General features: G+C 54.8%; 1 protein-coding gene across 1 annotated transcript; it reads left to right on the top strand.

Moving 5' to 3' along the window:
* The first annotated feature begins 911 nt into the window (after positions 1-911).
* On the top strand, positions 912-17595 carry LOC144737123 (queuine tRNA-ribosyltransferase accessory subunit 2-like). Its single transcript, XM_078619814.1, is given in 12 exon segments — positions 912-1427; positions 2090-2299; positions 2438-2493; positions 4155-4231; positions 5248-5340; positions 6470-6583; positions 8410-8624; positions 11408-11544; positions 12153-12196; positions 12198-12322; positions 13654-13913; positions 13916-17595. Coding segments are annotated over 12 exon segments (1452 nt in total). The 5' UTR covers positions 912-1353; the 3' UTR covers positions 13963-17595.
* Positions 17596-27375: the final 9780 nt, after the last annotated feature.

Genomic DNA, 27375 nt, shown 5'->3' with positions numbered 1-27375 from the left:
GGGTCTCTGTGGGTCTGGGTCCCTGTGGGTCTGTGTGTGTCTGGGTCTCTGTGTGTCTGGGTCTCTGTGTGTCTGTGTGTGTCTGGGTCTCTGTGTGTCTGGGTCTCTGTGTGTCAAGATCTCTGTGTGTCTGGGTCTCTGTGTCTCGGTCTCTGTGTCTGTTTGGGTCTCTGTGTGTCTGGGTCTCTGTGTGGGTCTCTGTGTGGGTCTTTGCGTCTCTGGGTCTCTGCGTGTGGGTCTCTGTGTGTGAGTCTTTGTGTGTCTGTGTGTTTGTGTTTCTATGTGTCTGTGTCTCTGTGTGTCTGGGTCTCTGTGTCTCTGTGTGTCTGGGTCTCTGTGTCTGCGTGTCTGTGTGTCTGCGTGTCTGTGTGTCTGGGTCTCTGTGTGTCTGGGTCTCTGTGTGTCTGGGTCTCTGTGTGTCTGGGTCTCTGTGTGTCTGGGTCTCTGTGTGTCTGGGTCTCTGTGTGTCTGGGTCTCTGTGTGTCTGGGTCTCTGTGTGTCTGGGTCTCTGTGTGTCTGGGTCTCTGTGTGTCTGGGTCTCTGTGTGTCTGGGTCTCTGTGTGTCTGGGTCTATGTGTGTGAGTCTTTGTGTGTCTGTGTGTTTGTGTTTCTATGTGTCTGTGTCTCTGTGTGTCTGGGTCTCTGTGTCTCTGTGTGTCTGGGTCTCTGTGTCTGCGTGTCTGTGTGTCTGCGTGTCTGTGTGTCTGGGTCTCTGTGTGTCTGGGTCTCTGTGTGTCTGGGTCTCTGTGTGTCTGGGTCTCTGTGTGTCTGGGTCTCTGTGTGTCTGGGTCTCTGTGTGTCTGGGTCTCTGTGTGTCTGGGTCTCTGTGTGTCTGGGTCTCTGTGTGCCTGGGTCTCTGTGTGTCTGGGTCTCTGTGTGTCTGGGTCTCTGTGTGTCTGGGTCTCTGTGTGTCTGGGTCTCTGTGTGTCTGGGTCTCTGTGTGTCTGGGTCTCTGTGTGTCTGGGTCTCTGTGGGTCTGGGTCTCTGTGGGTCTGGGTCTCTGTGGGTCTGGGTCTCTGTGTGTCTGGGTCTCTTTGTGTCTGGGTCTCTGTGTGTCTGGGTCTCTGTGTGTCTGGGTCTCTGTGTGTCTGGGTCTCTGTGTGTCTGCGTGTCTGGGTCTGCGTGTCTGGGTCTCTGTGTCTCTGTGTGTCTGGGTCTCTGTGTCTCTGTGTGTCTGGGTCTCTGTGTGTCTGTGTGTCTGGGTCTCTGTGTCTCTGTGTGTCTGGGTCTCTGTGTGTCTGGGTCTCTATATGTTTGTTTGTGTGTGTGTGTGTGTCTGTCTATCTGCGGTGGTGCAGTGGTTCGCGCTGCACTGCCCTACGAACCTGGCAAAACATATTTCCATTGCCGCTCATGACCAATAATAGCGACAGCAAATATCTGAACTATTCCTCGACAGACTTCCTCTTAGATCGACTCAGCCTTAAGTGAGTACCTGCTGCAGTGTGTATTAAACATCAGCATTGGAGGAGACAAAGGCGGCCCTGGGCGTGGTGTATGTGTGCCGTGCCGGTTTTTACACAGTGCAACTCGCTAACGGCATTGGCCTCCAACAGTTAGTGGATATATGGGGAAGGGGGGGAATCGATGTGTATTTGTGTGGGGCTGTTAGACTTCCACAAAAGTGGTACTTATTTTATTGTCCCCAGCAGTGAGTGATGATGTATGTATGTTGAACATCTTTCGCACCATACGTAGCCAACCGCGCTAATCGCAGGTGCGGGCGGAAGGACCACAAACTAACACGCACAAAGCAGTTGTAAAGAAATGAGGTTTCAATCTAGATGGTTTAAAAGTGCTTATCTCCAGTGGCTTGCAGATATTGGAAGCATGAAACTCACAGAGACCCACAGAAAACCAGAGACTCGTATGTATGCGTGTTGAACTTCTTTCGCATCGTACATAGCCAGTCGTGCCAATCGGAGGTGCAGGATGGAAGGACAACAAACTAAACACAAAAATCAGTTCTAAATAAATGAGTTTGTCAATTGAGTACAGCGGTGTTCCAGACGGCCGCAGAAGCGCAATCTGAAAGCACTACTCTGATCCACCCTTTGTCTCCCGTTTTGCCTTGTGGCGGTGTGTCCAGGGTGGCGGCAGTGGCGATGGCGATGCGGATGAAGTTGTCGAGCGTGGTGGCGGGTTGCCGCATGGGGGAGCTCTTCTGGGGAGAGAGGTGCTTGGAGCTCCCCGCGTGCCTCCTGTACACACGCGGCGGCACGGCGCCCAACCTGACGCACGACAACCTGGAGCTGGTGGAGCCGGCACCGATCGTGGCCCAGGTCCCCCTCGCCTCACTGTGAGTGACAGCACAGGTCTCCTCTGAGTGATCAAGACCAGATTCCAGCTGCTGTTCTATCTCATGATTCTAGCTCCCATCACTGTTTCCCTGCTGCTGTTGCTGCTGTTGCTGCTGTTGCCACTGCTCCTGCTGCAGGGCGGAGCAGCAGGAGGTGCTGGAGGAATACGGGGAGGGGTTCGCAAAGTTCATCGGTGAGAAGCGAACAAGGGATAAGTAGCAAAACCCTCGCGGATTCAATCACTCCAATTCACTCACTGATTCACTCATTGCGTGTACATGCCAGAGCCAGGAGACTACTCCCTGTCCCCTCATGTTCCACGTTGGGTGCCATGGTGGCGAGATGTTAACTACCTCGCCTGGTATACAGGCGTTCGTGGTCTCTATCCCGAACCTGACGCCTGCTGTATATTTGGAGTTTGCGCTCTCTCTCATTGTGGTTGCTCGGATTTTTCTCCGGGCCCTCCGGCTCCACGTTTAGAATCAAAATCAATGTGCGTTCAGAGTATTTGGCTGCTGCTATACATTTCAATGACGATAAGCCACTTCGTTGAGCTATCATTTGTGGCCAGGTCGGATTTGAAAAAAAGTTATATAGCTCAGTGTGCCTTACCGTGATGAAGTAAAAAAAATAGTTTAATTCCTTCAGAAATACCAGAAGAAAATAACTGCGGTTGGCCTACGAGGGATAGCCGAACGCAAACTGTTGAGCAGAGGCTGCCATACCTTTGTCGGGAGCTGGACCAGTACCGTCTAGATCCCCGTGGAACACTGGTTCTGGCTCCAGTCACCGTGAGGGGTGGGCAGTCCTCGGCTTTGCCATTTCATCATTTTCAATGGGTTTTGCACTTATCCGTAAGTCTTTGTGCTTATTTAAACTATCACTCGCTCACGGCCAACACCAGTGACATTTATATCTGAATCGGTCCTGGGCCTTCCTTAGGTCGGCTCACCCTCAAATGACTACCTGGTGCTGTGTGTAAACATCTCCACTGGAGAGACAAAGGCGGACGGGGCATGGTGCTGGCCACCCACCCTCTTGCAGCGCTTGCCCCAACACTCTGTGAAAATATTATTTCGGTAAAGCCACGTAGATAAAAAAAATCATAAAAATATCACGACGTTTCGATCGCAATCGTCATCAGGTGAAAAAATAGCGGGAGAGCTGCTGAGGCAGGATGTTATAAAGCTTTGAGATGGGTGTAGCCCAAGGGTCATAAGCGAAGTGGGCGGGGCTTGTGGTGAAATTTGCATGTCAATGTAAGATCGGGTAAATCGGAGAGCCACATCCACGACGACGAAGCTGCGGGGAGGTGGCCATTGCATTGTGAGAGATTAGCATATCAATGTAAGATCGTAGAGCCACCACCACATCGAGGAAATCGAACAACGGTGGCTGTGTTAGTGAGACATTTATCCTGTTAATGTAAACACATTGAACCTGTTAATGTAACACCAGAGAGTCGAAAATAACTACTAACATCGGCAGGTAGGATGGTAACATCACAGTCAGTTAAGACTTTACCTGGTTAATAACGTCCTTCCAATGATTGCTCAGTTTGTATCCATCTTCTCGGTTGAAATTGTGTCTGTGTTTATATATCTCGATGGCTTCATGAACGAATCTTTGCTGATAGCCAGTGGGTTTGCAAAGTACCTTCGTCTTGGTAAAATCTATTTCGTGTGCGCTCACAGCATTAAAACAATGATCAGCCACGGCCGAGGTATTGGTCCTACCGTGTTTCAGATCTGCCTTATGTTCATGAACACGGTCTGAGACATGGCACTGTTAAAAGGCTACGCGGGGTGACCTCTGTCTTTGCGTGTGTGCATTCTCCTCCGCTGTTCGGCACAGGTCTACCGGACATGCTGCTGCTGTGCACGCAGTACGACCCGGCAACCCCCACTCCACAGGGGTTCACCACCAGCAAGGTACCACCACCCCCCCCAACACCCCCCTCCCAACACCCCCCCCTCCCTCTCACGCAGTAGACCAGGAAGAATAATCAGACGTGTGCATGGATTCTCTAATGCTTTCCATAGGGCGGCAGGCTTGTGGCACTGCAGTGGTGGTACGCCCGCTTCGCAGAAACCAGGGGCCTGGAGATTCTATTTGTGACTCGGATGCCTTTCTGCGTGGAGTTTGTATGATGTACCCCTGTTCTGCAGAGTGAGCGAGTGGAGTTTGTGTGATCTCCCCTTGTTGAGCAGAGTGAGTGGTGTTTGTATGTCCTCCCCCTGTTGAGCAGAGTGAGCGAGTGGAGTTTGTATGATCTCCCCCTGTTCTACAGAGTGAGTGGGTGGAGTTTGTATGATCTCCCCCTGTTCTGTCGTGTGAGTGGAGTCTGTATGATCTCCCCCAATTATATACAGAGTGAGTGAGTGGAGTTTGTATGATCTCCCCCTGTTCTACGGTGTGAACTGAGGTAGAGTTGTATGTACTCTGCCTGTTCTATAGAGTGTGAGTGAGTAGAGTTTGTATGTCCTCCCCCTGTTGAGCAGAGTGAGTGGAGTTTCTATAATGCCCCCCCTGCTCTGCATGGGGTTTTCTTCCAGAGATAGACCCAATACACACACGGTGTCACTGATATTGGCTAAATGTCCCAAGTGCCGACAAACGTAGCTGCAAACGACTCAATTGGGATCAATCTAGATTTGAAGTTTTCGTGACTGCAGGGATCCATACTCATTGGTTCTTTCGGTAAAGTCACGTAGCTATAAAATTAAAATTAAATCACGACGTTTCGATTGCAACACAAGCAATCATCATCATCAATGGGGACCGCACACAGCAGCGGCGATGCCCCGCACTGAAACAAAAAACTCGGCAGGACCCCCTCCTGCGAGAGACGGTTGCGTCCCGCTGGGCCTCTCGTCACCGATGACCCGTGGGGACTGCGCGACCGGTAACCGAGCCGCGTGCGTCACCTCCCCCATGTCCGTGCCAGACCGTGTCCGTCTGGGGCAGCGGGGGCCGCATGGAGCTCTCCCCATCGCGCTACGTGGAGCTGCAGCGAGCGGTGCGGCCCGCCTGCTACCAGGTGCGACGCACGATCAAGACGAAGCCCCCTTGCCCCCCCGCTCCCTTCCTGCTCCCCCCCCACACCCCCCCTGCTACCCCACCCCCACAACCCCCCCCACATTTGTTTAGTTAGTAGCAGTGCCTACGAAGGCCGGCACGGTACACAACGGGGGAGGAGGGGGTGGGTGGCCAGCACCATGCTTGGCCGTTTTTGTCTCCCTAGCGGCGACGTTCATGCTCTGCGGCAAGTACTCATTTGAGGTCGAGTCAACCTAGGGGAAGCCCAGGACTACTCACAAACACAAAGATCACCCTGTTTAGCCTCAACAGACTGTTGGGGCAAGTGCTGTTAGTGAGCACCTATGAAGGCCGGCACGGCACACGAGGGGTGGGTGGCCAGCTCCACACCTGGCCGCCTTTGTCTCCCTAGTGGCGATGTTTACACACCGCACCAGGTACTCGTTTGAGGCTGAGTTGACCTAGGGGAGGCCCAGGATAGTTCGTAGCCCAGTGCAGCAACCACGACACTACGCACACACACACACAAGAGCCCCCATTCGCCATTAACTGGCGGTGACATCACCACGGCGTTTGTGCCAGTCTAGGTGCTTGTGACGCATGGTGGTGATTGTGACGCATGGTGGTGATGGTGGTTATGACGCATGGTGTGGTGATGGTGACTGACGCTTGGTGATGGTGACTGACGCTTGGTGATGGTCGTTGCGACGCATGGTGATGGTGGTTATGACGCGTGGTGGTGGTTGTGACGCGCGGTGGTGATGGTGGTGATTGTGATACATGGTGGTGGTGATGGTGACTGACGCTTGGTGATGGTGGTTGTGAATCATGGTGTGGTGGTGGTTGTGACGCATGATGTTGGTGGTTGTGAAGCGTGGTGGTTGTGACTCGTGGCGGTTGTGACATGTGGTGGCAGTGAGGCATGGTTGTGGTGGTTGTGGTGGTTGTGACCCGTGGTGGTTGTGACGCGTGGTGGTAGTGAGGCATGGGTGTGGTGGTTGTGGTGGTTGTGGTGGTTGTGACGTGTGGTGGTCGTGGTGGTGGTTGTGACGCGTGGTGGTGGTTGTAGTTGTTGTGACGTGTGGTAGTGGTTGTGGTGGTTTTGATACGTAGTGGTGGTTGTGACGCAGGCCCCGGCAGCTGATGACGAAGGCCCCACGGCGTCGAGTAAGCGTGAGCGGCGCGGCGTGGATCGAACGCTCGCCTTCCTGGACGCGTGCCTGCTCGCTCACCACACTCACCCGGTGAGCGGTCGCTGCTCACTACTCTACTTACTATACCACTCACTACACCACTCACTTCACCTCTCACGACACACAACACAATCCACTCACTACACCACTCACTACACCTCTCACGACACACAACACAATCCACTTACTACACCACTCACTACACACCACACAATCCACTCACTACACCACTCACTACACCACTCACTACACACCACACAATCCACTCACTACACCACTCACTACACCACTCACTACACACCACACAATCCACTCACTACACCACTCACTACACCACTCACTACACACCACACAATCCACTCACTACACCACTCACTACACACCACACAATCCACTCACTACACCACTCACTACACCACTCACTACACACCACACAATCCACTCACTAGACCACTCACTACACACCACACAAACCACTCACTACACCACTCACTACACACCACACAAACCACTCACTACACCACTCACTACACCGCTCGCTGCACACCACACAATCCACTCACCCGGTGAGCGATCACCACTCATTAACTGTGCAGTTGATTTTTTATTTAAAGCTTTCGTGACTGCAGGTATTCATATTCTTGGTTCTTTCGGTAATGTCACGTAGAAGGGAATAATACAAATATAAAACGATAAAATTCTCACGACGTTTCGACTGCAACACAAGCAATCATCATCAGGTGTGAAAAAACACAGCAACAAATTTTTAAAAAGTGGCGTTTTTTTCTTAACGTCAGCATCACGGACAGCGATTTTGGCAGTTGTTCAGATGGACGAATCCATCTATGTTCGGAAAAGAGGAGGGGGGAGAGGAAGAGAATGGAATGCGGTCTGAAAGTCACCATAAGCGTGAACACAATCAATTAAGACCTGAAATGGTTTATCAAATCCTTCCAATGATTGCTAAGCCAGAATCCATCTTCTCGGTTGAAATTGTCTCTGTGTTTGTATATGTGGATAGCCTCATGAACGAATCTCTCATGGTAGCCAGATGGCTTGCAGAGAACCTCTGTCTTGGAGAAGTCAATGTCATGTAAGCCCACTGAATTATATGTGATCTGCCACGGCCGAGGTGTTGGTCCTATCGTGTTTTTTTTTTTGTGCTCACGGATGCGGTCCGAGACATGTCGTTTGGTTTCTCCAATGTAACTGCTACCACAGAGGCAACTTACTTTGTAGACGCCAGGGTACTGTATGTCCGGAATCACATCTTTTACAGACGGAACCAGATCACGGATTTTATGTACAGTGTTGAATCGGACCTGGATCTTGTGTTTATTCAAGATTTTGGAGATCTTTTTTGTGATTCCCGCAATGTATGGTAAGGTGATGTAGGGTAAGGTGACGGATGCTTACCTGAAACCGGATTTCCACCACCATCCATCCCAGAAGAATTCCCTCATCAAGACTCTGCACCATAGAGCATCAGCCAGTCATCTCAGTCATCTCAGTCAGTCGACCCGTGGCACCTGGGTCTGCCCCATGACCTCCTGCCAACGGGTGTTCAACACTTCACGTTGACTCAACGTGCACATAGCCTGGCACAAGCGCCGTGGTGATGTCACCGCCAGTTAGTAGCGAATGGCTTTTATTGGTGCTGTGCGTGATGCGTGCGTGATCATTATCTGTGCAGTGCGTGCGGTGCAGTGCGTGCGGTGCCGTGAGTGCGGTGCTGTGCGTGCGGGGCTGTGTGTGTGTGGTGCTGTGTGTGTGTGGTGCTGTGTGTGTGTGGTGCTGTGTGTGTCTGGTGCTGTGTGTGATGCTGTGTGTGTGTGGTGCGGTGTGTGATCGTGATCTTTGCGGTGCGTGCGGTGCAGGAGCTGAGCAGCGTGGGCGTGCTGGGCACGGTGCAGGGCGGTGCGCTGCTGGCTGAGCGCGTGCGCTCGGCGCGCTGCACCGCCGCCCGCGCCGTCGATGGCTTCCTGGTGTCGGGACTCAGCCAGCGGCAGTGCGGGGAAGGTCGGCCCGGCACCGCCACGCGGAGCCGCATCCTGCGTGCCGTCATCGCCGAACTGCCGCCAGACAAGCCGCGGTGACGCACGCACACATGCACAGACACACGCGCGTATGCACGCACACAAAGACAAAGATCACGTAGGTATAAAATAAAATAAATCACGACGTTTCGGGCAACACAAGCGCCCGTCATCAGGTGGAAAGCTGGCGGACACTTGTGTTGCGCCTGAAACGTCGTGATTTATTTTATTTTATACCTACGTGACTTTACCGAAAGAACCAAAGATTATGGATTCCTGTAGTAACGAAAGCTTCAAATCCTATGTGTAGCCTTAGCAGACTGTTGGGGCAAGTGCTGTTAGCGAGTAGCGCCAATGAAGGCCGGCACGGCACACGAGGTGGTGGGTGGCCAGCTCCACACCCTCCGCCTTTGTCTCTCCAGTGGCGATCTGCACACTACACCAGGTACTCATTTGAGGCTGAGTCGACCTAGGGGAGACTCAGGAACCAGTTCGAATAATCGTCACTGGTGTTGGCCATGAGCGGGAATTGGACTCGGGTCGCCTGGTTCGTCGTGGCGTGCGCTATCCACTGCACCACCGTCACCACACAAAGAACAAAGAACCCCCGTATAGCCTTTAACAGACTGTTGGGGCAAGTGCTGTTAGCGAGCACCTATGAAGGCCGGAACGGTACACGAAGGGGTGGGTGGCCAGCACCACGCCCGCCCGCCTTTGTCTCCCTAGTGGCAATGTTTACACACCGCACCAGGTACTCATTTGAGGCTGAGTCGACCTAGGGGAGGCCCAGGACCGGTTCAGATAATCGTCACTGGTGTTGGCCGTGAGTGGGAATCGAACCCGGGTCGCCGGGTTCATAGCGCAGCGCGCTAACCGCTACACTACCGCTCAGGACAATGAGGCCCAGGACAATGTGTGGTGATGGTGTCGTGGTGATGGTGTGTGTGGTGATGGCGTCGTGGTGATCAGCGTGGTGAGTGTGTGGTGGCAGTGAGTGTGTGGTGACGGTGTGTGTGGTGGTGGTGTGTGTGGTGATGGTGTGTGTGATTGTGGTGTGTGTGGTGGTGGTGTCGTGGTGATGGTGTGTGTGGTGACAGTGTGTGTGATGATGGTGTCGTGGTGATGGTTTGTGTTGTGATGGTGTCGTGGTGAGCAGCGTGGTGAGTATGTGGTGATGGTGTGTGTGTAGTGGTGGTGTGTGTGGTGATGGTGTGTGTGGTGATGGTGTGTGTGGTGATGGTGTGCGTGGTGGTGGTGTGTGTGGTGATGGTGTGTGTTGTGATGGTGTGTGTGGTGATGGTGTGCGTGGTGGTGGTGTGTGTGGTGATGGTGTGTGTTGTGATGGTGTATGTGGTGATGGTGTGTCTGGTGGTGGTGTGTGTGGTGATGGTGTGTGTGGTGATGGTGTGCGTGGTGGTGGTGTGTGTGGTGATGGTGTGTGTTGTGATGGTGTGTGTTGTGATGGCGTCGTGGTGAGCAGCCTGGTGAGTGTGTGGTGATGGTGAGTGTGGTGTCGTGGTGAGCAGCGTGGTGAGTTTGTGGTGATGGTGAGTGTGGTGACGGTGTGTGTGGTGATGGTGTGTGTGGTGACGGTGTGTGTGGTGATGGTGTCGTGGTGATGGTGTGTGTTGTGATGGCGTCGTGGTGAGCAGCGTGGTGAGTGTGTGGTGATGGTGTCGTGGTGATGGTGTGTGTGGTGGTTGTGTGTGTGGTGGTGGTGTGTGTGGTGGTGGTGTGTGTGGTGATGGTGTGCGTGGTGGTGGTGTGCGTGGTGATGGTGTGTGTGTGGTGGTGGTGTGTGTCGTGATGGTGTGTGTGGTGGTGGTGTGTGTGGTGGTGGTGTGTGTGGTGATGGTGTGCGTGGTGGTGGTGTGTGTGGTGGTGGTGTGTGTGGTGGTGGTGTGCGTGGTGGTGGTGTGCGTGGTGGTGGTGTGTGTGGTGATGGTGTGTGTGGTGATGGTGTCGTGGTGAGCAGCATGGTGTGTGTGGTGATGGTGTGTGTGTGGTGGTAGTGTGTGTGGTGATGGTGTGTGGTGGTGGTGTGTGTGGTGACGGTGTGTAGTGATGGTGTCGTGGTGACGATGTGTGTGTGGTGACGGTGTGTGGTGGTGGTGTGCGTGGTGATGGTGTGCGTGGTGGTGGTGTGTGTGTGGTGTGTGGTGACGGTGTGTGTGGTGACGGTGTGTGTGTGGTGTGTGGTGATGGTGTGTGTGGTGATTGTGTCGTGGTGAGCAGCATGGTGTGTGGTGACGGGGTGTGTGGTGACGGGGTGTGTGGTGACGGGGTGTGTGGTGACGGTGTGTGTGGTGACGGTGTGTGGTGACGGTGTGTGTGTGGTGACGGGGTGTGTGGTGACGGTGTGTGTGGTGTTGGTGTGTGTGGTGACGGTGTGTAGTGACGGTGTGTGTGGTGACGGTGTGTGTGGTGACGGTGTGTGTGGTGACGGTGTGTGTGGTGATGGTGTGTGGTGACGGTGTGTGTGGTGACGGTGAGTGTGGTGACGGTGAGTGTGGTGATGGTGTGTGGTGATGGTGTGTAGTGATGGTGTCATGGTGACGGTGTGTGTGGTGACAGTGTGTAGTGACGGTGTGTGTGGTGATGGTGTCGTGGTGACGGTGTGTGTGGTGATGGTGTTGTGGTGAGCAGCGTGGTGAGTGTGTGGTGATGGTGAGTGTAGTGTCGTGGTGAGCAGCGTGGTGAGTTTGTGGTGATGGTGAGTGTGGTGACGGTGTGTGTGGTGATGGTGTGTGTGTGGTGGTGGTGTGTGTGTGTGGTGATGGTGTGAGTGGTGGTGGTGTGTGTGGTGACGGTGAGTGTGGTGACGGTGTGTGGTGAGCAGCATGGTGTGTGGCGTGGGACGTCCGGACCGAGTGCTCCGTTGTGCCGCACTCGGCGTGGACCTCTTTGAGGGCCACTTCCCCTTCCTGGTGACGGAGCGCGGCGGTGCTCTCCACTTCTCCTACGACTGGGAGACGGGTGAGGAGTGCCACACCGTCACACCGTCACGGCACTCACCATCACACCATCACACCGTCACGGCACTCACCATCACACCGTCACGGCACTCACCATCACACCGTCACACAGTCACGGCACTCACCATCACACCGTCACACCGTCACGGCACTCACCATCACACCGTCACACCGTCACGGCACTCACCATCACACCGTCACGGCACTCACCATCACACCGTCACGGCACTCACCATCACACCGTCACACCGTCACGGCACTGACCATCACACCGTCACGGCACTCACCATCACACCGTCACACCGTCACGGCACTCACCATCACACCGTCACACCGTCACGGCACTCACCATCACACCGTCACACCATCACGGCACTCACCATCACACCGTCACACCGTCACACCGTCACGGCACTCACCGACATGGCACTCGCCATCACGAAAGAGTGTTCCAGACGGTCGTAGAAGCGCATCTGAAAGCGCGACTGCGTCTTTGTTCGATGGCCGAGCCAAAAGCTGCCGCCGCTGCTGCTGCCGTTGGTGCTGCTGCTGCGAGGACGACGGCCGGAGCTGTCGTGGTGAACCGTTGTCGGCTTTTCCCGTGCGCAGGGGCAGCGCTTGGGGACGTTGCGGGCGAGGAGGGCGACGACGCCGGGGGGGAGCGCGATCCCTGAGGTGACGCAGGAGGAGGATGAGGAGGAGGATGAAGAGGAGGATGAAGAGGAGGAGGAAGATGTCCGCATCCCCACGCGATTCGAGATGAACCTGCGTGAAGAGAGGCAATTACAGCGACTTCCTTTTTCTAAAATCAGAGTCGTTACTTAGACTGTAGGAGGAGGAATCTGATGAGCCGTAAAGCTCTTTTTTTTACAAATGTTCCATTAGGGCACGGAGGTCAGAACGCTCAAACAACAAACACGACACACAAACACGATAGGAGTGCATAGGATAATTACTTTAAAAAAATACGTCTACAAATAAAACTAAACTATTTTATTTTTTATCTGACCAGGTGAAGTCCTCCGAGCTGTATAACTCTTTTTCAGAAGTGACCTGGCTACAAACGATAGCTCAACGAATTGGCAAATCATCACGTGGAAATTTATAGCAGCCAAATACAACAAATGCGTGACGTTGATTCAAAATGTGAAGGGTAAAAACCGGAGGACCCGGAGGAAAAAAATCCACGCGACCACAGCAGGCATCAGGGTGTCCGGATCGAACCCACGATCAGGGAGTAAAGATTTGAAAGGGGGCACCGCCCGTGGCAGCTGTCAAAAGGTGACTGGGGCAACTGAGCCTGCAGTCTGGCATTAGTCTACGAGTACGAGGGTGATGGGGGATGATGATCGCTCTGTGGTCTAGGCTCGGGCACGCCCAGTGGCAGCTGTCCCTGTGTGGCGCAAGGTGACTTGGGCACTGCAAGCGGGGCAAGATGTTAGTCTGCTACGAGTAGCGCGGTGGGGGGGGGGGCGATGTGGTTGCTGTGTGTGTGAAATCCCAACTCAGTAATTTGTGGTAATGAAAATATATTAATGCAATTTGGGAGAATCTGGATTCGCGACACCGGCACACGTTGGCTTCCCCCGCGGGCCTTTGTGAACGAAGCGACAGGGTCTTTAGACGCCCGCCGTGGGCGCGGAGTGGACGGTGCAATATGCAGCTGAAGTATTAACCAGGGGTGGCCTGCCGGGTTCAAGCCACGAACATCTCTGCAACGAGCGGCAGCTGTCTGTCGCGTGGTGTCACGGTGACGCTCGTGCGCGCACGTGCGCAGTCCGATGAGGACAAAACTTGAGGGTGAAGTGTCATTTCTTTTAGAAAAACCGGTTACATTTTTGAAGGGATTCTCTCGAAACTTGTGCTGCTTCAGTTGAACAGCAGATGAACAAAATCCTGGGGGGCCCGTGGCCTTGAAGATCGCTCGGGGCGTGTCATCTCTCTGTCACTCTTTCCTCGTGATGGTCGCTGGGATTTTTCTCCGGGTCCTCCGTCAATAGCGATCTCAATCGTCAATCGCAATCGTCGATCTCAATGGCCGATCGCGATCGCCAATCGCGACTGCCGTGTCTCTGCCGTAACCCTCTCCCCCCCCCCACCCTCGGTTCAGGTTCCGTGGCGACCTGAGCCCACTGCTGCCCGGCTGCCCCTGCTACACGTGCGTCCACCACTCGCGCGCCTACCTGCACCACCTGCTGGCCACCAAGGAGCTGCTGGCCGGGGTGCTGCTCTCCATCCACAACGTGACGCGCTACCACGGATTCTTCGCGGCCCTCAGGGGGGCTCTGCGACGGGGGCCCCCCGCTCTCGCACGCCTCCGGGCGGCGGTCCTCGCCGCCGCCCCTCCCCCCCCTCTCTCCTCCTCCCCCGGAGCCCCCCCTCCCTTTCACCCGTGCCCCCCGCCACCTCTCACGGTTGACTCACCGCTGCCTCCGCTCGCGGCGGGGGTGGAGGGGGGGCGATAAGGGTAGGGGGGGTAGGGGTTTGGGAGTGGGGTTAGAGACCTGCGGGGGGTGAAAGGGCGCCACGGTGGCTAGGGAGATGTTGACTACCTCGTCCGGTATGCGGGAGGTGTGTACGAGTGTCAGAGTGAGTGGATGGGTGAGAGTGGGTGAGCGAGTGTGAGAGTGTGTACGAGTGTGAGAGTGAGTGGATGGGTGAGTGTGAGAGTGGATGGGCGAGAGTGGGTGGGTGAGTGTGAGAGTGGGTGGGTGAATGTGAGAGTGGGTGAGTGTGAGTGTGTGTACGAGTGTGAGAGTGGGTGGGTGAGTGTGAGAGTGTGTACGAGTGTGAGAGTGGGTGGGTGAGTGTGAGAGTGTGTACGAGTGTGAGAGTGAGTGGATGGGTGAGAGTGGGTGGGTGAGTGTGAGAGTGTGTACGAGTGTGAGAGTGGGTGGGTGAGTGTGAGAGTGGGTGGGTGAGTGTGAGAGTGCGTGGGCGAGTGTGAGAGTGGGTATGTAAGCTAGGCGCTGCGGTGGTTATGAGATGTTAACTGCCTTGCCTGGCGTACAGGAGGTTGTGGGTTCGATCCCGATCCTGACGCCTGCTGCTGCTGTAGATTTGGAGTTTGCGTGTTATCTCGTGGTCCTCGTGGTCGCGTGGAATTTTTTTCCAGTTTTTTCCCTCCGCATTAGAAAAGTGCGTTTCGCGTATCTGGCTGCGATACATCTCCACGTAATGATGATGATAAGCCACTTCGTTGAGCTATCGTTTGTGGCAAGGCCTCTTCTGACAAAGAGCTCCACGGCTAAGGAACCGTCCATATATGACGTCACGCACCTAGGGGGGGGGGTCAGATATTCGTGACGATGTGTGACGGGGGGGTTGAGAAATGTGACTTCACATAAAATTGCGCAACTTGAAATAAATATAGACAACACGTTCTACTTAATTAAATATACTTTTTAATAAATGTTTTCTCCTACAACATCAGAGTGCAGTGCCACATTAAATATGCACTACAATGACAATAGTTTAAAGCGATTTGAAGCATGTTTTATTTTCAAATTGGAAATATAGTTTTTTTTTGGGGGGGGGGGGGGGGCAGAGCTTTGTGACGTCATATTTGAGGGGAGGTCTGACTTTTGTGACGAGGGGACGAGGGGGCGAGGGGTGGTCAAAAAATCGCGTGTCATTTATGGACCACCCCATATCTCTTAAAGTACGTAAGTCGAGGAGTTTATGTATTTAAATTTTCCATTCTTTACATTTACCGTACAATTTATAATTTAACACTAGAAAATATTGATCATGCTCACGGAAAAAATGATATCGCACGTGGCATGTTGTAATCCAGCACTGGAGGCAGCAGCAGCAGTAGCGAGGAGTTGATGGGTCGCACGCACAGAGATGTCGCGAAACCACCCCCCGCCTCCGCCGCCGTGGGCGTCGGGGAGGAGCCGTACCCTGGCTCGCCAGGTGAAGGCAAGTGTGGCAAAAGCGTGGACTCCCACCTGGTCAATCTGTGCGGGGTCGAGAGTTTCCCCCTTTGCACGCAACGGGTTTTTTTCTCCTATCGCGTGTGAACAGTCGCCATTAATCGGTCGATGACACCGTTATATATATAGAGGACCGCAGAGCTTGGGGCAATTCGTTTGTAACGGCGGCTGCTCACCACCGTGTGGCTGCTGCGGATGTCCTTCCTGGTTTTTCCCGTCTCGTCCAGATGCGGGCGAGCGATAGATTGGACAGGCGGGCGATCGAGCGGGCGAGCTAGCGGGCGGGCGAGCGATCGATCGATTGGGCGGGTGATCAATCGGGCGGACGGGCGGGCGGGCGGGTACGCGAGCGATTGAGCGAGCGGCAGTGGAACCGCATTGCAAGTTGACTATCATTCTTTAAAAGATGTGGTCATTCAGGTTGAGGTTCACACTCTGGCGCCCACCTCTCTCGAGGCACCTTCAGTAGCTGCTGCTGCTGCCTGCAGTGGTGACTGCGGCTCAACAGAGACAAAGCCACGCGTGAGCACGAGGACTAACGGGGCTCTTACACCACCACACACTCCCTTGTTAGACCCTTGCGTTTAGACCAGTGTAGGAGCCCCTTGCGTGCGTGCGAGTGTGTGCGTGAGTTTTAATACGAAGAGAAGTGACGCGCTTTGAGGAGTTGACGACGTCACGCCGGTGTTTATAACGACCTGGGTTGATCAGAGGACCAATTCGTGGAGGAGTTCCACGGGACCGCGTTGAGCTTAGAGACAGAAGTACAATGTGCGTGTTTGTGTGTGTGTCTGTGTGTGTGTGTGCGACCCGTGGCACCTGGGTCTGCCCCGTGACCTTACCAGCAGGCGTTCGACACTCCACGTGGCCTCAAGGTGCACATGGCCTGGCACAGGCGGCGTGGTGACGTCACCGCCACTTCGTGACGAATGGCGGTTGTTGTGCGCGCGTGTGTGTGTCTGTGTGTGTGTCTGTGTGTGTTTGTGGACGGTGGGCACAGTAGGGGGCAACAGGGGGTGCATATGCCAGTCATCTCAGTCAACCCATGGCACCTGCAGGGTTTTCCCCTGACCACTTGCCAGCGAGCCTTCGACACTCCACGTGGCTTCCAAGTGCACCTAGCCTGCCACAGGCGCCCTTGTGACATCACCACCACTTAGTGGCGATTGGAGGGTGTTATGGAGTGGTGGCGCAGCGGTTAGCACACTCCGCTACGAACATGCCTACCCGAGTTCGATTTCCGCTCATGGCCATCACCAGTGACGATTATCTGAACCAGTTATGGGCCTCCCATAGGTCGGCTCTGCCTCAAAATGAGTAACTGGTGCGGTGTGGAAGCATCGCCACTAGGGAGACAAAGGCGGCCGGGCGTGGTGCTGGCCACCCACCCCATCGTGTGCCGTGCCGGCCTTTATAGGTGCTGCTCGCAAACAGCACTTGCCCCAACAGTCTGTTACAGGTGTAGTAACGCTCACGACTCGTTCACACCGGAGTTGGAGGCACACTTGTTTATTTAACACCAACGTTGTGACATACACATTTGAGGGGGTATCGGCCCCCTCACCCGTCTATCTGAGGACACACCTCTCTAGCTAACCCTAGCCTGCCTCTGAGTCCTCCACTAATGGGCTAGGGGAGGCTATCTTGGCCCGACACTGGTCAGTCGGGCCCGGTACCCAGAGTCCAGACCAGCACTGGCTCTGGCTCTGGTACCACGCCACTGGCTCGAGCCTGCGCGGTCCTGATAAGGACGGCGTACCAGGGGGAGTCCAGGGCTCTATCTCAGACGTCTTCCGCCTCCTCTTCTTTAGCTAAACATCACTCCCGAGCCCTTCGATACATTCCCCTTTTATACCCAACCCCTCCCTGAGGGGTGGGGCCCCGGGGGATCATAACGACCGAATCGACCCCCCAGGGTGTCTGGCGCGGACGTCGCAGAGGGCACCTGCTTGTGCACACATGTAGCCCCGCCTACTGTGTTTGTTTACCATAGGCTGCCATGCATAACGGGCTCTCTCTCTAACACCCCTACATCACTCCCCCCCGCATAGCATGCAGCCGTCCCGGCTGCCAACATACAAAAATTTGACAATAAAGGTGCCTTCACCCCCTGACCGCGCGTGTGCCTCACTATTTTTGAACAATAACAGGAACCAGAACAAGAACGCAACAACAAGATGAGAAACAACCCGACGCACCCCCCCCCCCCGAATAAATACGAATTCCGTAAAAAAAACAGCCTATATACAATCAGCAGGGAACCCACCACGCACACACAACACACGGTGAACCCAACATATGTACATCCGAGGAGCGGGGAACACACCACCCACACAACACCCAATAAACACAACAGCTATGTACACATTTTCCGGCCTCACAACAGTTTGCGCATTTTAGCGCGCGTCCTTGCAGCGGGCCCCTCGCACGGGGTAACCCCGCGTGGCGGACCATCAGGTGGCGACTGTCCGTCTTGGGGTGAGCATTCATCCGACTCCGCGTGACCCTCGGTATCCGCAGGAGGGGTGATCGGGCGTGAGCCCGTCACTCCCGATGCTCCTGAAGGTGGCACAGCCGGCAAGGCATTAGGTGAGAGCGACGGAGACGGACCCAGAGAGTCGGCCGACCCCCCACACGTTTGGCCACGCGCGTGTGAAGTGGGATTGTGTACCGCTGCGAAGGGTTTCAACCTAGAGGGGTGCACGAACCATCTCCGCTTCCCCCACTTTATGCGCACGCACTGCGGACGTAACACCTCCACCACTTCCACAGGGCCCCGCCACGGCCGCACCAGTTTAGAGGAGGTTGCCAGTGGCACCTGGGGGCAGTGCAACCATGCCTTGTCCCCCGGCTTCCACTGCAGTATGTGCGCTCGACTCAATCTGAGGCGCTCATTCGCCTTCTGACGGAGGTCAGAGTTTTGCATTGCAGCATCCCGTGCCTCGGTCAATTTGTCCAGATTAAATTTAACATGGTCAGCCAGATTAGTTTTTCCCTGCGGCACGGGGATCCGCAACTGGGCACGAACAGGCGGGTCTGGTTCTCGGCCGTACATGAGGTAAAAGGGAGAAAACCCCGTAGCTGCATGGGGTGCCATCCGGTACGCCGCCAAGACCCCCTGAATTTGTAGGTCCCAATCCGTTTGCGAGTCCGAAACTTGTTGTGATAACATGGACGAGATGGTGCGATGCAAACGTTCGACCATCCCGTCAGTTTGTGGGTGATATGGGGAGGTCCGAATTTTCTTTGTGCCCAGGAGATCGCAGACTTGTCTGAGTAGTTTACCGGAAAAATTTCTGCCCTGGTCGGTCAGCAACCTCTCCGGAGCACCTTTGTCCAGGACATAACCCTGAACAAAGGCCTCCACGATGGCTGCTGCCGACTGGTTGGCCAGAGGCCAGGCCATAGGCCAGCGTGTAAAATACTCGACACCAGTCAACAAATATCTATTCCCCCTGGGGGTGGCGGGGAATGGTCCCAAAATGTCCAGAGCGACCAGCTCGTTTATCCTGGACACTTTGATCGATTGCAAAGGCGGGTTAGACTCCCGTGCCGGCGGTTTGCGTTGTGCACATTGAGGGCATGATCCCAACAAATCCCCAACATCCCTCGTCATGCCAGGCCAATAAAAATCAAGTTGCAACAAGGCGAGAGTCTTTTGGGTCCCCAGGTGTAGGAGGCGCTCATGAGCGGCCCATACCACCCTACCCCGCAACCCCGTAGGGACCACCAGCCGATGTCGGCGTGACTTCCCGTCCCAATGCATCAGCAGACCTTGGCACATTTCCCATGCGTCGGAACCACCTCTTTTTCCCCCCGCCGCACCGCCAACGCGACGTCGCCACCCGAGGAGGGAGACATCCTCCATCTGGAGGCGCCCCCATTCAATGACGGGCAACCCCAACAGGGAATCTTTGCCCTGTTGTTCGATCGAATTAGGAACCACTGCATCGTCGTCGTTGGCGGCCGCCAAGACAGGTAGCGATGTGTCCCCTGGAGGCCTGCAACGTCCAGACCCCAGGAGGCATGCACACTCGGAGGCGGTTGGCAAGCGTGACAGAGCGTCCGCGTTGGTGTGGCGAACGCCCTTACGGTATGTGGTTTGGAAATCGTAATCCTGGAGGACCTCCAACCATCGGGACAATTGTCCCGATGGCTGTTGAACCCTCAGGGCGTACTGCAGTGCCGCATGATCTGTGCGGACGGTGAAACGCCGACCGTACAGATATGGGCGATACTGTTGGATGAAATGGACAATTGCCAACAGTTCCCTACGGGTGACACAATATCGTTGCTCCGCTGGAGACAACACCCGACTGCCGTACGCAACCACATGTTCCACGCCGTCAACCACCTGGGAGAGCACGCCCCCAATACCCGTGTTGCTCGCATCGGTGTCGAGCAAGAACGGTTTTGAAAAATCAGGGTAAATCAGGGGAGGAGCGTTTACCAAAGCATCCCGAAGGGAGCAAAAAGCAGCCTCCTCCTCCTGACCCCAGCAAAACCGAACCCCTTTAGATGTTAAAGCATGTAGGGGTTTGGCGATAGTCGCAAAATTAGCGACGAAGCGTCTATAATACGACGCAAACCCAATAAAACTCCTAACCTCTCCCACTGAGGTGGGAGTCGGCCAGGAGCTTACACACTGCGTTTTGGCGGGATCGGTAGAAATACCTGAGCGCCCCACGATGTGCCCCAAATAACGCACCGACTCGCGTAACAAATGGCATTTTTGGGGCTTAAATTTCAAATTAGCAGCCCGCATCTTTAGGAAAACCGCCCGCAACCTCTGGAGATGTTCCTCAAAAGTTTTGCCAAAGACAATGACGTCATCCAAATAAATCAGGCACGACTCCCATTGCAATCCAGCCAAAACCAATTCCATCAACCGCTGGAAAGTTGCCGGCGCTGAGTGTAAGCCCATCGGCAACCGGTTGAATTGAAACAGGCCGTGCGGAGTACGGAAAGCAGTTTTAGGCTTTGAATCATCGTCCAGAGGAAGCTGCCAGAATCCCGAAAGTAAGTCCAATGTGGAGAAGAATCGCGCTCCCGCCAAGGCGTCAAGCGATTCGTCCATCCGTGGGAGCGGGTATGCGTCGGCAACCGTAATTTTATTAAGGCGCCGAAAGTCAACGCAAAACCGCAACGAACCGTCCTGCTTCTTAACCAGGACGATCGGCGCTCCCCAAGGGCTGTTGGAGGGAGAAATTATGTCGGCGGCTAGCATGTCATCAACAGCCGATTTGACATGGTCCTTTTCGGCGGGACTCAACCGAAAAGGATTTTGGCGTATTGGCGCGCTGTCACCCGTATCAATATGGTGACGCAGCAGATGAGTGCAGCCCAAATCGTATTTATCCCGACTGAAAACGTCGGAAAATTCCCTCAGTAGTGTCTTAAGACGTTGGCGCTCTAAATTTAACAGGTCCGTCGATCCCGCGCAAAGCGCCTCGAGCCACCCTTCATCGCTGTCTGAATGTGGTCGCGGTGCAGGGGCAGCGCCGACATGACTCGCGACGGGTTCCTCACAGGGCACCGGCGTTGCGTGAGCAAGCACGGTCCCCTGTGGGACCACCACCGTCTGCGAGCCCACATTGAGGACCGCGATGAAGGGTTCTCCATCCCCTCTCACTATGGTCTGGGCCGGGAGTAAATTAGGTCCACTGACCCCGGCCCTAGACGGTCCCAGCAAAACCCCTTGAGCCCCAATGCCCTTAGCGAAGGGCCGCCGAAGTCTCAAAGGAATTAACATTTGCGCCCCCGGAGGAACGCGCACCGTTCTATCTACGAACGCCGGCACCGTCGCGAACGCCGTCCGGCTCGTAGCGGGGGATGGCAAAAACGCCATGCGTCGGCCCGATGGGAGCTCAATGCATCCCTGGTCGATTAATATCCTAATCGGCATTTTGGCCAGGAAATCCGTCCCCAGCAGGCACGGAACCGCCAGCGAGGAGGAAACAAAAATCGGCCCAGATAATTTAATATCCCCGACACAAATTTGGGCTCGAATTTGTCCGATGATGCCAAGTGAACCCCCGTTAGCAGCAAAGAATGGCACGTTAACAGGCATCAAAGGACGGCTTTGGGCAGGGAGAATGTTATAAATCAACTCCGAAATAATGGTCGCCGATGCTCCTGTATCGACCAGGATGCGCACCTCGACCCCATCGATGTGACCCACAACGGCCGACGACCCTGACGACGCGGCTACAACCCGATGGGCCAACACGGACCACTGGCTGGGTTCAATCTGAGTACCCAGAGCGGTGCGTGTTGGTGCCATGGTACGCGATATTGGCCCCCCCTTCGCTGCGGTGTTTAAGTGTGCGACGGGCGTGTGCGTGGGCCAAACGTGAGGGGTGCCGCGACTCGCCGGATTATGATGGTGGAGCTTGTGACGAGGGCCGGCGTCCCGTTGAGGTGTCGTCCTGCGCTGCCCAGGAGAGCGGCACCCCGAGGCGACGTGGCCCCGGATGCCGCAGTTGTAACAGCGTGGAAGCGCTGGTGACGACGATGGATGTTGTAGACGGCTTGAACCGGCCCGGTCCTCCCGTACTCCCGCTCCATGCTGCCGTTGATGGTCGATGGCGCAAACCTCTTCCGCCGGGAGGGTGGCTGCAGCGACGGCACGCCCGCTCGCCGCCTTGCTGGCCTTCCGTCGTTGAGAGGACAGGTTTGCGTGGAGAAGACGGGCCGCTTGGAGGGAGCACATCTCTGCATCGTCCTGTGCGACAATGACGATGTCTAAGTCGTCCGCCAGCAAAAGTATCTTCTCTGTCACCATGGCGTCGACACCCTCGTCATCCATTCGTGGAAAGGCCTCCTTCGCCAGTGCCAGGAGGCTTGTGCGGTACGCCAGGGGCGACTCCTTCGTCCCCCGCTGGCGATCGTAAAAGAGTTGGCGACAGTCCGATGGTGGACCATATACCGCCGACAGCACCTGCATCGCCTTCCGCAGCGTGGAGCGCCTCTCCTTCGAAGCCGATGTTAGAGTGGCGAGGGCGTCGCTGTCGAGAAGTGCTGGCAGCGCGCGGAGAGCCTCGGCGTCTGTCCACTGTGCCATCTCCTGGTGAGCGAGGAAGCGCCGCTGGAAGCCGCCCCAGTCGCCATCCTCGCCCACAAATTCCTTGAGTGGAGGTAGCCGCTGATGTAAGGCAGCGGCTGCAGAGGAAGAACGCACTCCCTCGTCCGCCTCACTCAACTCAGCGTCGGCACGAACCAGCGATGGCATCGCCGGTCGCACCCGTGGTGACGTTCCGCCCGTTGGTGGTGACGCGGCAGGTACTGTACTCCCGCCGTTGGACGCGATGCTTAGAGCGGCCACGCCCTCAACAGCAGCTGCAGCGATGGCGGGAGTTTCAAAATGTTGCTCCGTGGAAATGGCGGGAAGGCGCTGTGATCGTCGGCTGCCGTTGCCCCGTGGCGGTCCCGCAGCCCCCAGCTGCGTGATGGTGTCGAGCATGGCGGCTGCGGCGTACAGCAGCTCGGTCAGCTTCGCGTGCGCCTCCCTCAGCCCCTCCATCGACGGCTCCCCTTCCTCCAGCTGCTGTGGCGTGGATGCGCCCAGCCCCGGCTGGTCGATGGCATCTTCAGCCGTCTCGGGCCCTCCGACTGCAGTGGTGTCTTCTGCCTCTGGTACCCCGACTCGAGTCGTCCGGCGTGTATCCATGTTCGTACTTTGTTTCACTTCTGACGCCAGATGTAGTAACGCTCACGACTCGTTCACACCGGAGTTGGAGGCACACTTGTTTATTTAACACCAACGTTGTGACATACACATTTGAGGGGGTATCGGCCCCCTCACCCGTCTATCTGAGGACACACCTCTCTAGCTAACCCTAGCCTGCCTCTGAGTCCTCCACTAATGGGCTAGGGGAGGCTATCTTGGCCCGACACTGGTCAGTCGGGCCCGGTACCCAGAGTCCAGACCAGCACTGGCTCTGGCTCTGGTACCACGCCACTGGCTCGAGCCTGCGCGGTCCTGATAAGGACGGCGTACCAGGGGGAGTCCAGGGCTCTATCTCAGACGTCTTCCGCCTCCTCTTCTTTAGCTAAACATCACTCCCGAGCCCTTCGATACATTCCCCTTTTATACCCAACCCCTCCCTGAGGGGTGGGGCCCCGGGGGATCATAACGACCGAATCGACCCCCCAGGGTGTCTGGCGCGGACGTCGCAGAGGGCACCTGCTTGTGCACACATGTAGCCCCGCCTACTGTGTTTGTTTACCATAGGCTGCCATGCATAACGGGCTCTCTCTCTAACACCCCTACACAGGCTATACGGGGATCTTTGTTTTATGGATCGGTGGCGCAGCGGTTAGCACACTCTGCTACGAACCCGAACCAAGATCGATTTCCTCTCACGGCCCAACATCCATCCAAGGGGGCAAATATTTAAACCGGATTTGGGCCACCTCCACTAGGTCAACTCGGCCATAAATGATTACCAGGTGCGAGGTGTAAATAACCAACACCGCTGGGAAGACAAAGGTGGCTGTGTACCTCGGGGAACTAGGCCCCACACAGGCTGATTAGGTTATACGGGGGTAGGAATCTTCATATTTTGTGTGCGACTTGAGGTTGTTTTAAATGAGACTCGGATTAGCTTCGCTTTGTGTGTGCGTGGTGTTTTTCTACTCTTTATAAAAGTCATCGGATGAACTCGTAACTCGTCGTCGCCTTGTCTTGCTGTTACACACACGGCCACAGGGTGCCCCCTCCCCCCTCAATCGGTGTGGTCCCCCCCCACACCCCCCAATCGGTGCGGCCCCCCTCCCCCCTCAATCGGTGTGGTCCCCCCCCCAATCGGTGTGGTCCTCCCCCACACCCCCCAATCGGTGTGGGTTTACTCTCCAACACACCGGTTCGCTGCACGAGTAACGAATTGGCACCTTACTAATTGGCTGTCGGTTGGTGGTGGTGGCGGCTTTAACAAACACGTTTATATTCACGCAATCTAAGCCAAAATAACCCCTCTATTATGGACGATGCTGATGCCAATGCCAGCTGCAAGCGATGATGACATTCGCACTTGGAGCCTTCATCAGCAAGCCGAGCGCATGGCTATTGTGGGTTTGAATGCAGTCTTAAGTGGACGTCCACCACCACAGTGGAAGAATGTCCGGCGCATCTTACAAGTGACGGATCAGATGGCCAATGGGAAAATCGGTTCCAAAAGGAGGTCCTGGTGTGAAGGAAATGGGAGTGCATTCTCCGTTCCGTCACGACGTAGTCCCGCAGATGTTCTGGCTTGGACCCGGCATGCATCCATAATGTTGCGTGGATGCACCGATGCCCGAACAGCGTGTTAGTGATTACGAGCCCATGGGCTGCACAAAAGTCGAGCAGCCTTCCGTTATTATTGAGCCGATCTGGCCCATGCCTTCCAATCTCTCCAGCTCGGGTGCCTCCGTTATGACCCTCTCGAGCATAAAATGATGACTCTATCCCAAGGGACCAATTTAGCCAGCACGCGGGACAGGTTATAGAAGGCATCTGACTCATCGGACTTGTCTGCATAACTCCACTGAAGTTCATCTTCGGTGGGAGTGTAAGCCACCACCACATCTTGCCTCCACGCTTATTTTGTTCAGAAGCAGAGCCACTCTTTGTTGTTTGGCAGTTTCTTGCCCCAATTGGAGGACTTCATGAATACTGAATACTGGAGCCAGAACCAGTCCACCGGACCTGCTGTATTCCACAGAGGCCTGGTCCAGTTCCCGTCAAAGGAATGGCAGCCTTTCCTCTGCAGTGAGTTTTCGGATAATTCCACGTGAGCAACCACAGCGGTTGCCTATTTCTGGAGGGGTACAGCCCAGATAGCGTTATGGCCGGCACGGGACAAAGGGGTGGGTGACCAGCACCTCGCCCGGCCGCCTTTGTCTCCCAAGTGACGATGTTAACACACCCCGCACCAGGTATTTATTTGAGGCTGAGTTGACCTAGGAGAGGCACAGGGACGGTTCAGACAACCGTCACTGGTGTTGGCCGTGAGCGGGAATCTATCTCTGGTCGTCGGGTTTGTAGGGCAATGCATTTACCGCTTACGCGGTTGTCTGGCTTGACTACCCGAATGTGAAATTGTAAGTTGTTGCTCTGCATCTACATCAGCAGCCATATGACAATAAAACGTTTTGATTTAGCCATGTTTGTTGTAGTGCAGAGTTAGCCTGATAACTCTAATGTACATTGTCTTATGGTTGTTAGTGTTTGACTTGCATCCCACTCGGATTTTTGCACACAGCGTTGATATACGGTGTTTTTTCTGGAAGACTTTTTTCTGTTGCGTGTAGTCACTTTAAAATGTTTCTTGTTCATGTTTTTGTTTTGTTACGATTGCACCCGAGTCAAGAGCCGCATGGCTCACAGGGTTATACCTAATAAATGAAACTGAAAACTGAAACTGAAGAAGGATTTGTGTGTGCACAATTGTAGTGACCGAAAAAATACCCTCAGCCATTGTGCTGCCTAACGGCTATTCACAGATAAACCAAGGTCTCCAATTGGCGGAAAGAGGCCTCTACCGGGATTGGTCGGGAGGCAGGGCTTTTGAAGTGATTGGAGGGGACAATTTATCCAGCACCGAAGTTACCGAACACAAGATTTATGAAATATGTCATGATGCAATGCTACTTTAATTAAAAATAAATCTAGAACTAATCATTCACAGCCTGCAGTAAGAGTCGCTAAATATCAAATATTTAGGTGTTACTTAGTAATTACTAGCGGAAAGTACCCGGCGTTGCTCGGGCGAAAAAGGCAGACACACACGTGGACTTACACACGTGGACTTACACACAGACATCGACCCACACACCTAGAAACACATCGACTTACACGCACACACACATGGACTTAAACAGACATCGACTTTAGACACACATTTAGTTACACATACAAATCGACTCACACACACATAGACTTACACATATCGACTCGCATATACATATGTAAAGGAGAGCCGACACAATATTGCAGGGGTCTCGTCCTTTAATCCTTTTCTTCCATCCACACCTGTCCCCAGCCGTCCCAATATTGTTCCCGCCAAAGGCCCCTTCTTCCCGCCCGTTCTCTCCTTATATCTCCTCGATCACCCCTCCCACTAACCCATCTATTGGTGGGAATCCTTCCCCTGACACCCCTACACATACATAGACTCAACAACAACCGCCATTCGGTACTAAGTGGCGGTGACGTCACCACAACGCTTGTGCCAGGCTATGTGCACCTTGAGGGCACGTGAAGTGTCGAACTCCTACCAGTGTAGGAGGTGATGGGGAAGACCCAGATGCCACAGGTCGACTGACTGAGACGTATGGCTGATGCACCACCTGTGCCCCCTCCTGTGGCAACTTACTGTGCTTTAGCCACACGGCGCTCTGCTCGTTGTTGTGAGCGTCGCTCCTCCGCCCACCGTTGTTGTTGGAGGACGATTGCCTCCAAGTGGCCAGCAGCGTCGTTCACGAGCCTCCTCCACAGAGGCCGATCTTGAGACTACTGGTACCAGTCATCATGGAGTCCACTCAGCTGCACATCCTCCTGTATCACATCACCCCATCTCTTCTGTAGCCCGTGCTGTGCGTGTTTAGCCCCCATGATCCGGCCGAACAAAAGCTGTTTAGGCATGCGGTGGCTGGGCATGCGGGCTACATAGGCCAGCCAACGCAGCCTTGGCTGCCAGAGGAACTTACAGATGGGACTTTGTCCACATCTTTAAAGGATTTGTGAGCTCGTCACACAATCCAGCGTGGTTAGACCCAGGATGGATCGTAGGCAGGCCAGCCTAAATGTTTGTAACCGGATGAAGCTTTTCCATTATATGCGTAGAGAAGGGAGGGAATGACTTTGGTCGAGAAGACCTGAAGCTTCGTGCGGAGCAACAGAGCAGGTAGCT

Source organism: Lampetra planeri, chromosome 65, assembly GCF_965212315.1.
Source record: "Lampetra planeri chromosome 65, kcLamPlan1.2.h2, whole genome shotgun sequence".
NCBI classification, from domain to species: Eukaryota; Metazoa; Chordata; class Hyperoartia; order Petromyzontiformes; family Petromyzontidae; genus Lampetra; species Lampetra planeri.
This window is presented reverse-complemented; position numbering and strand designations above follow the sequence as displayed.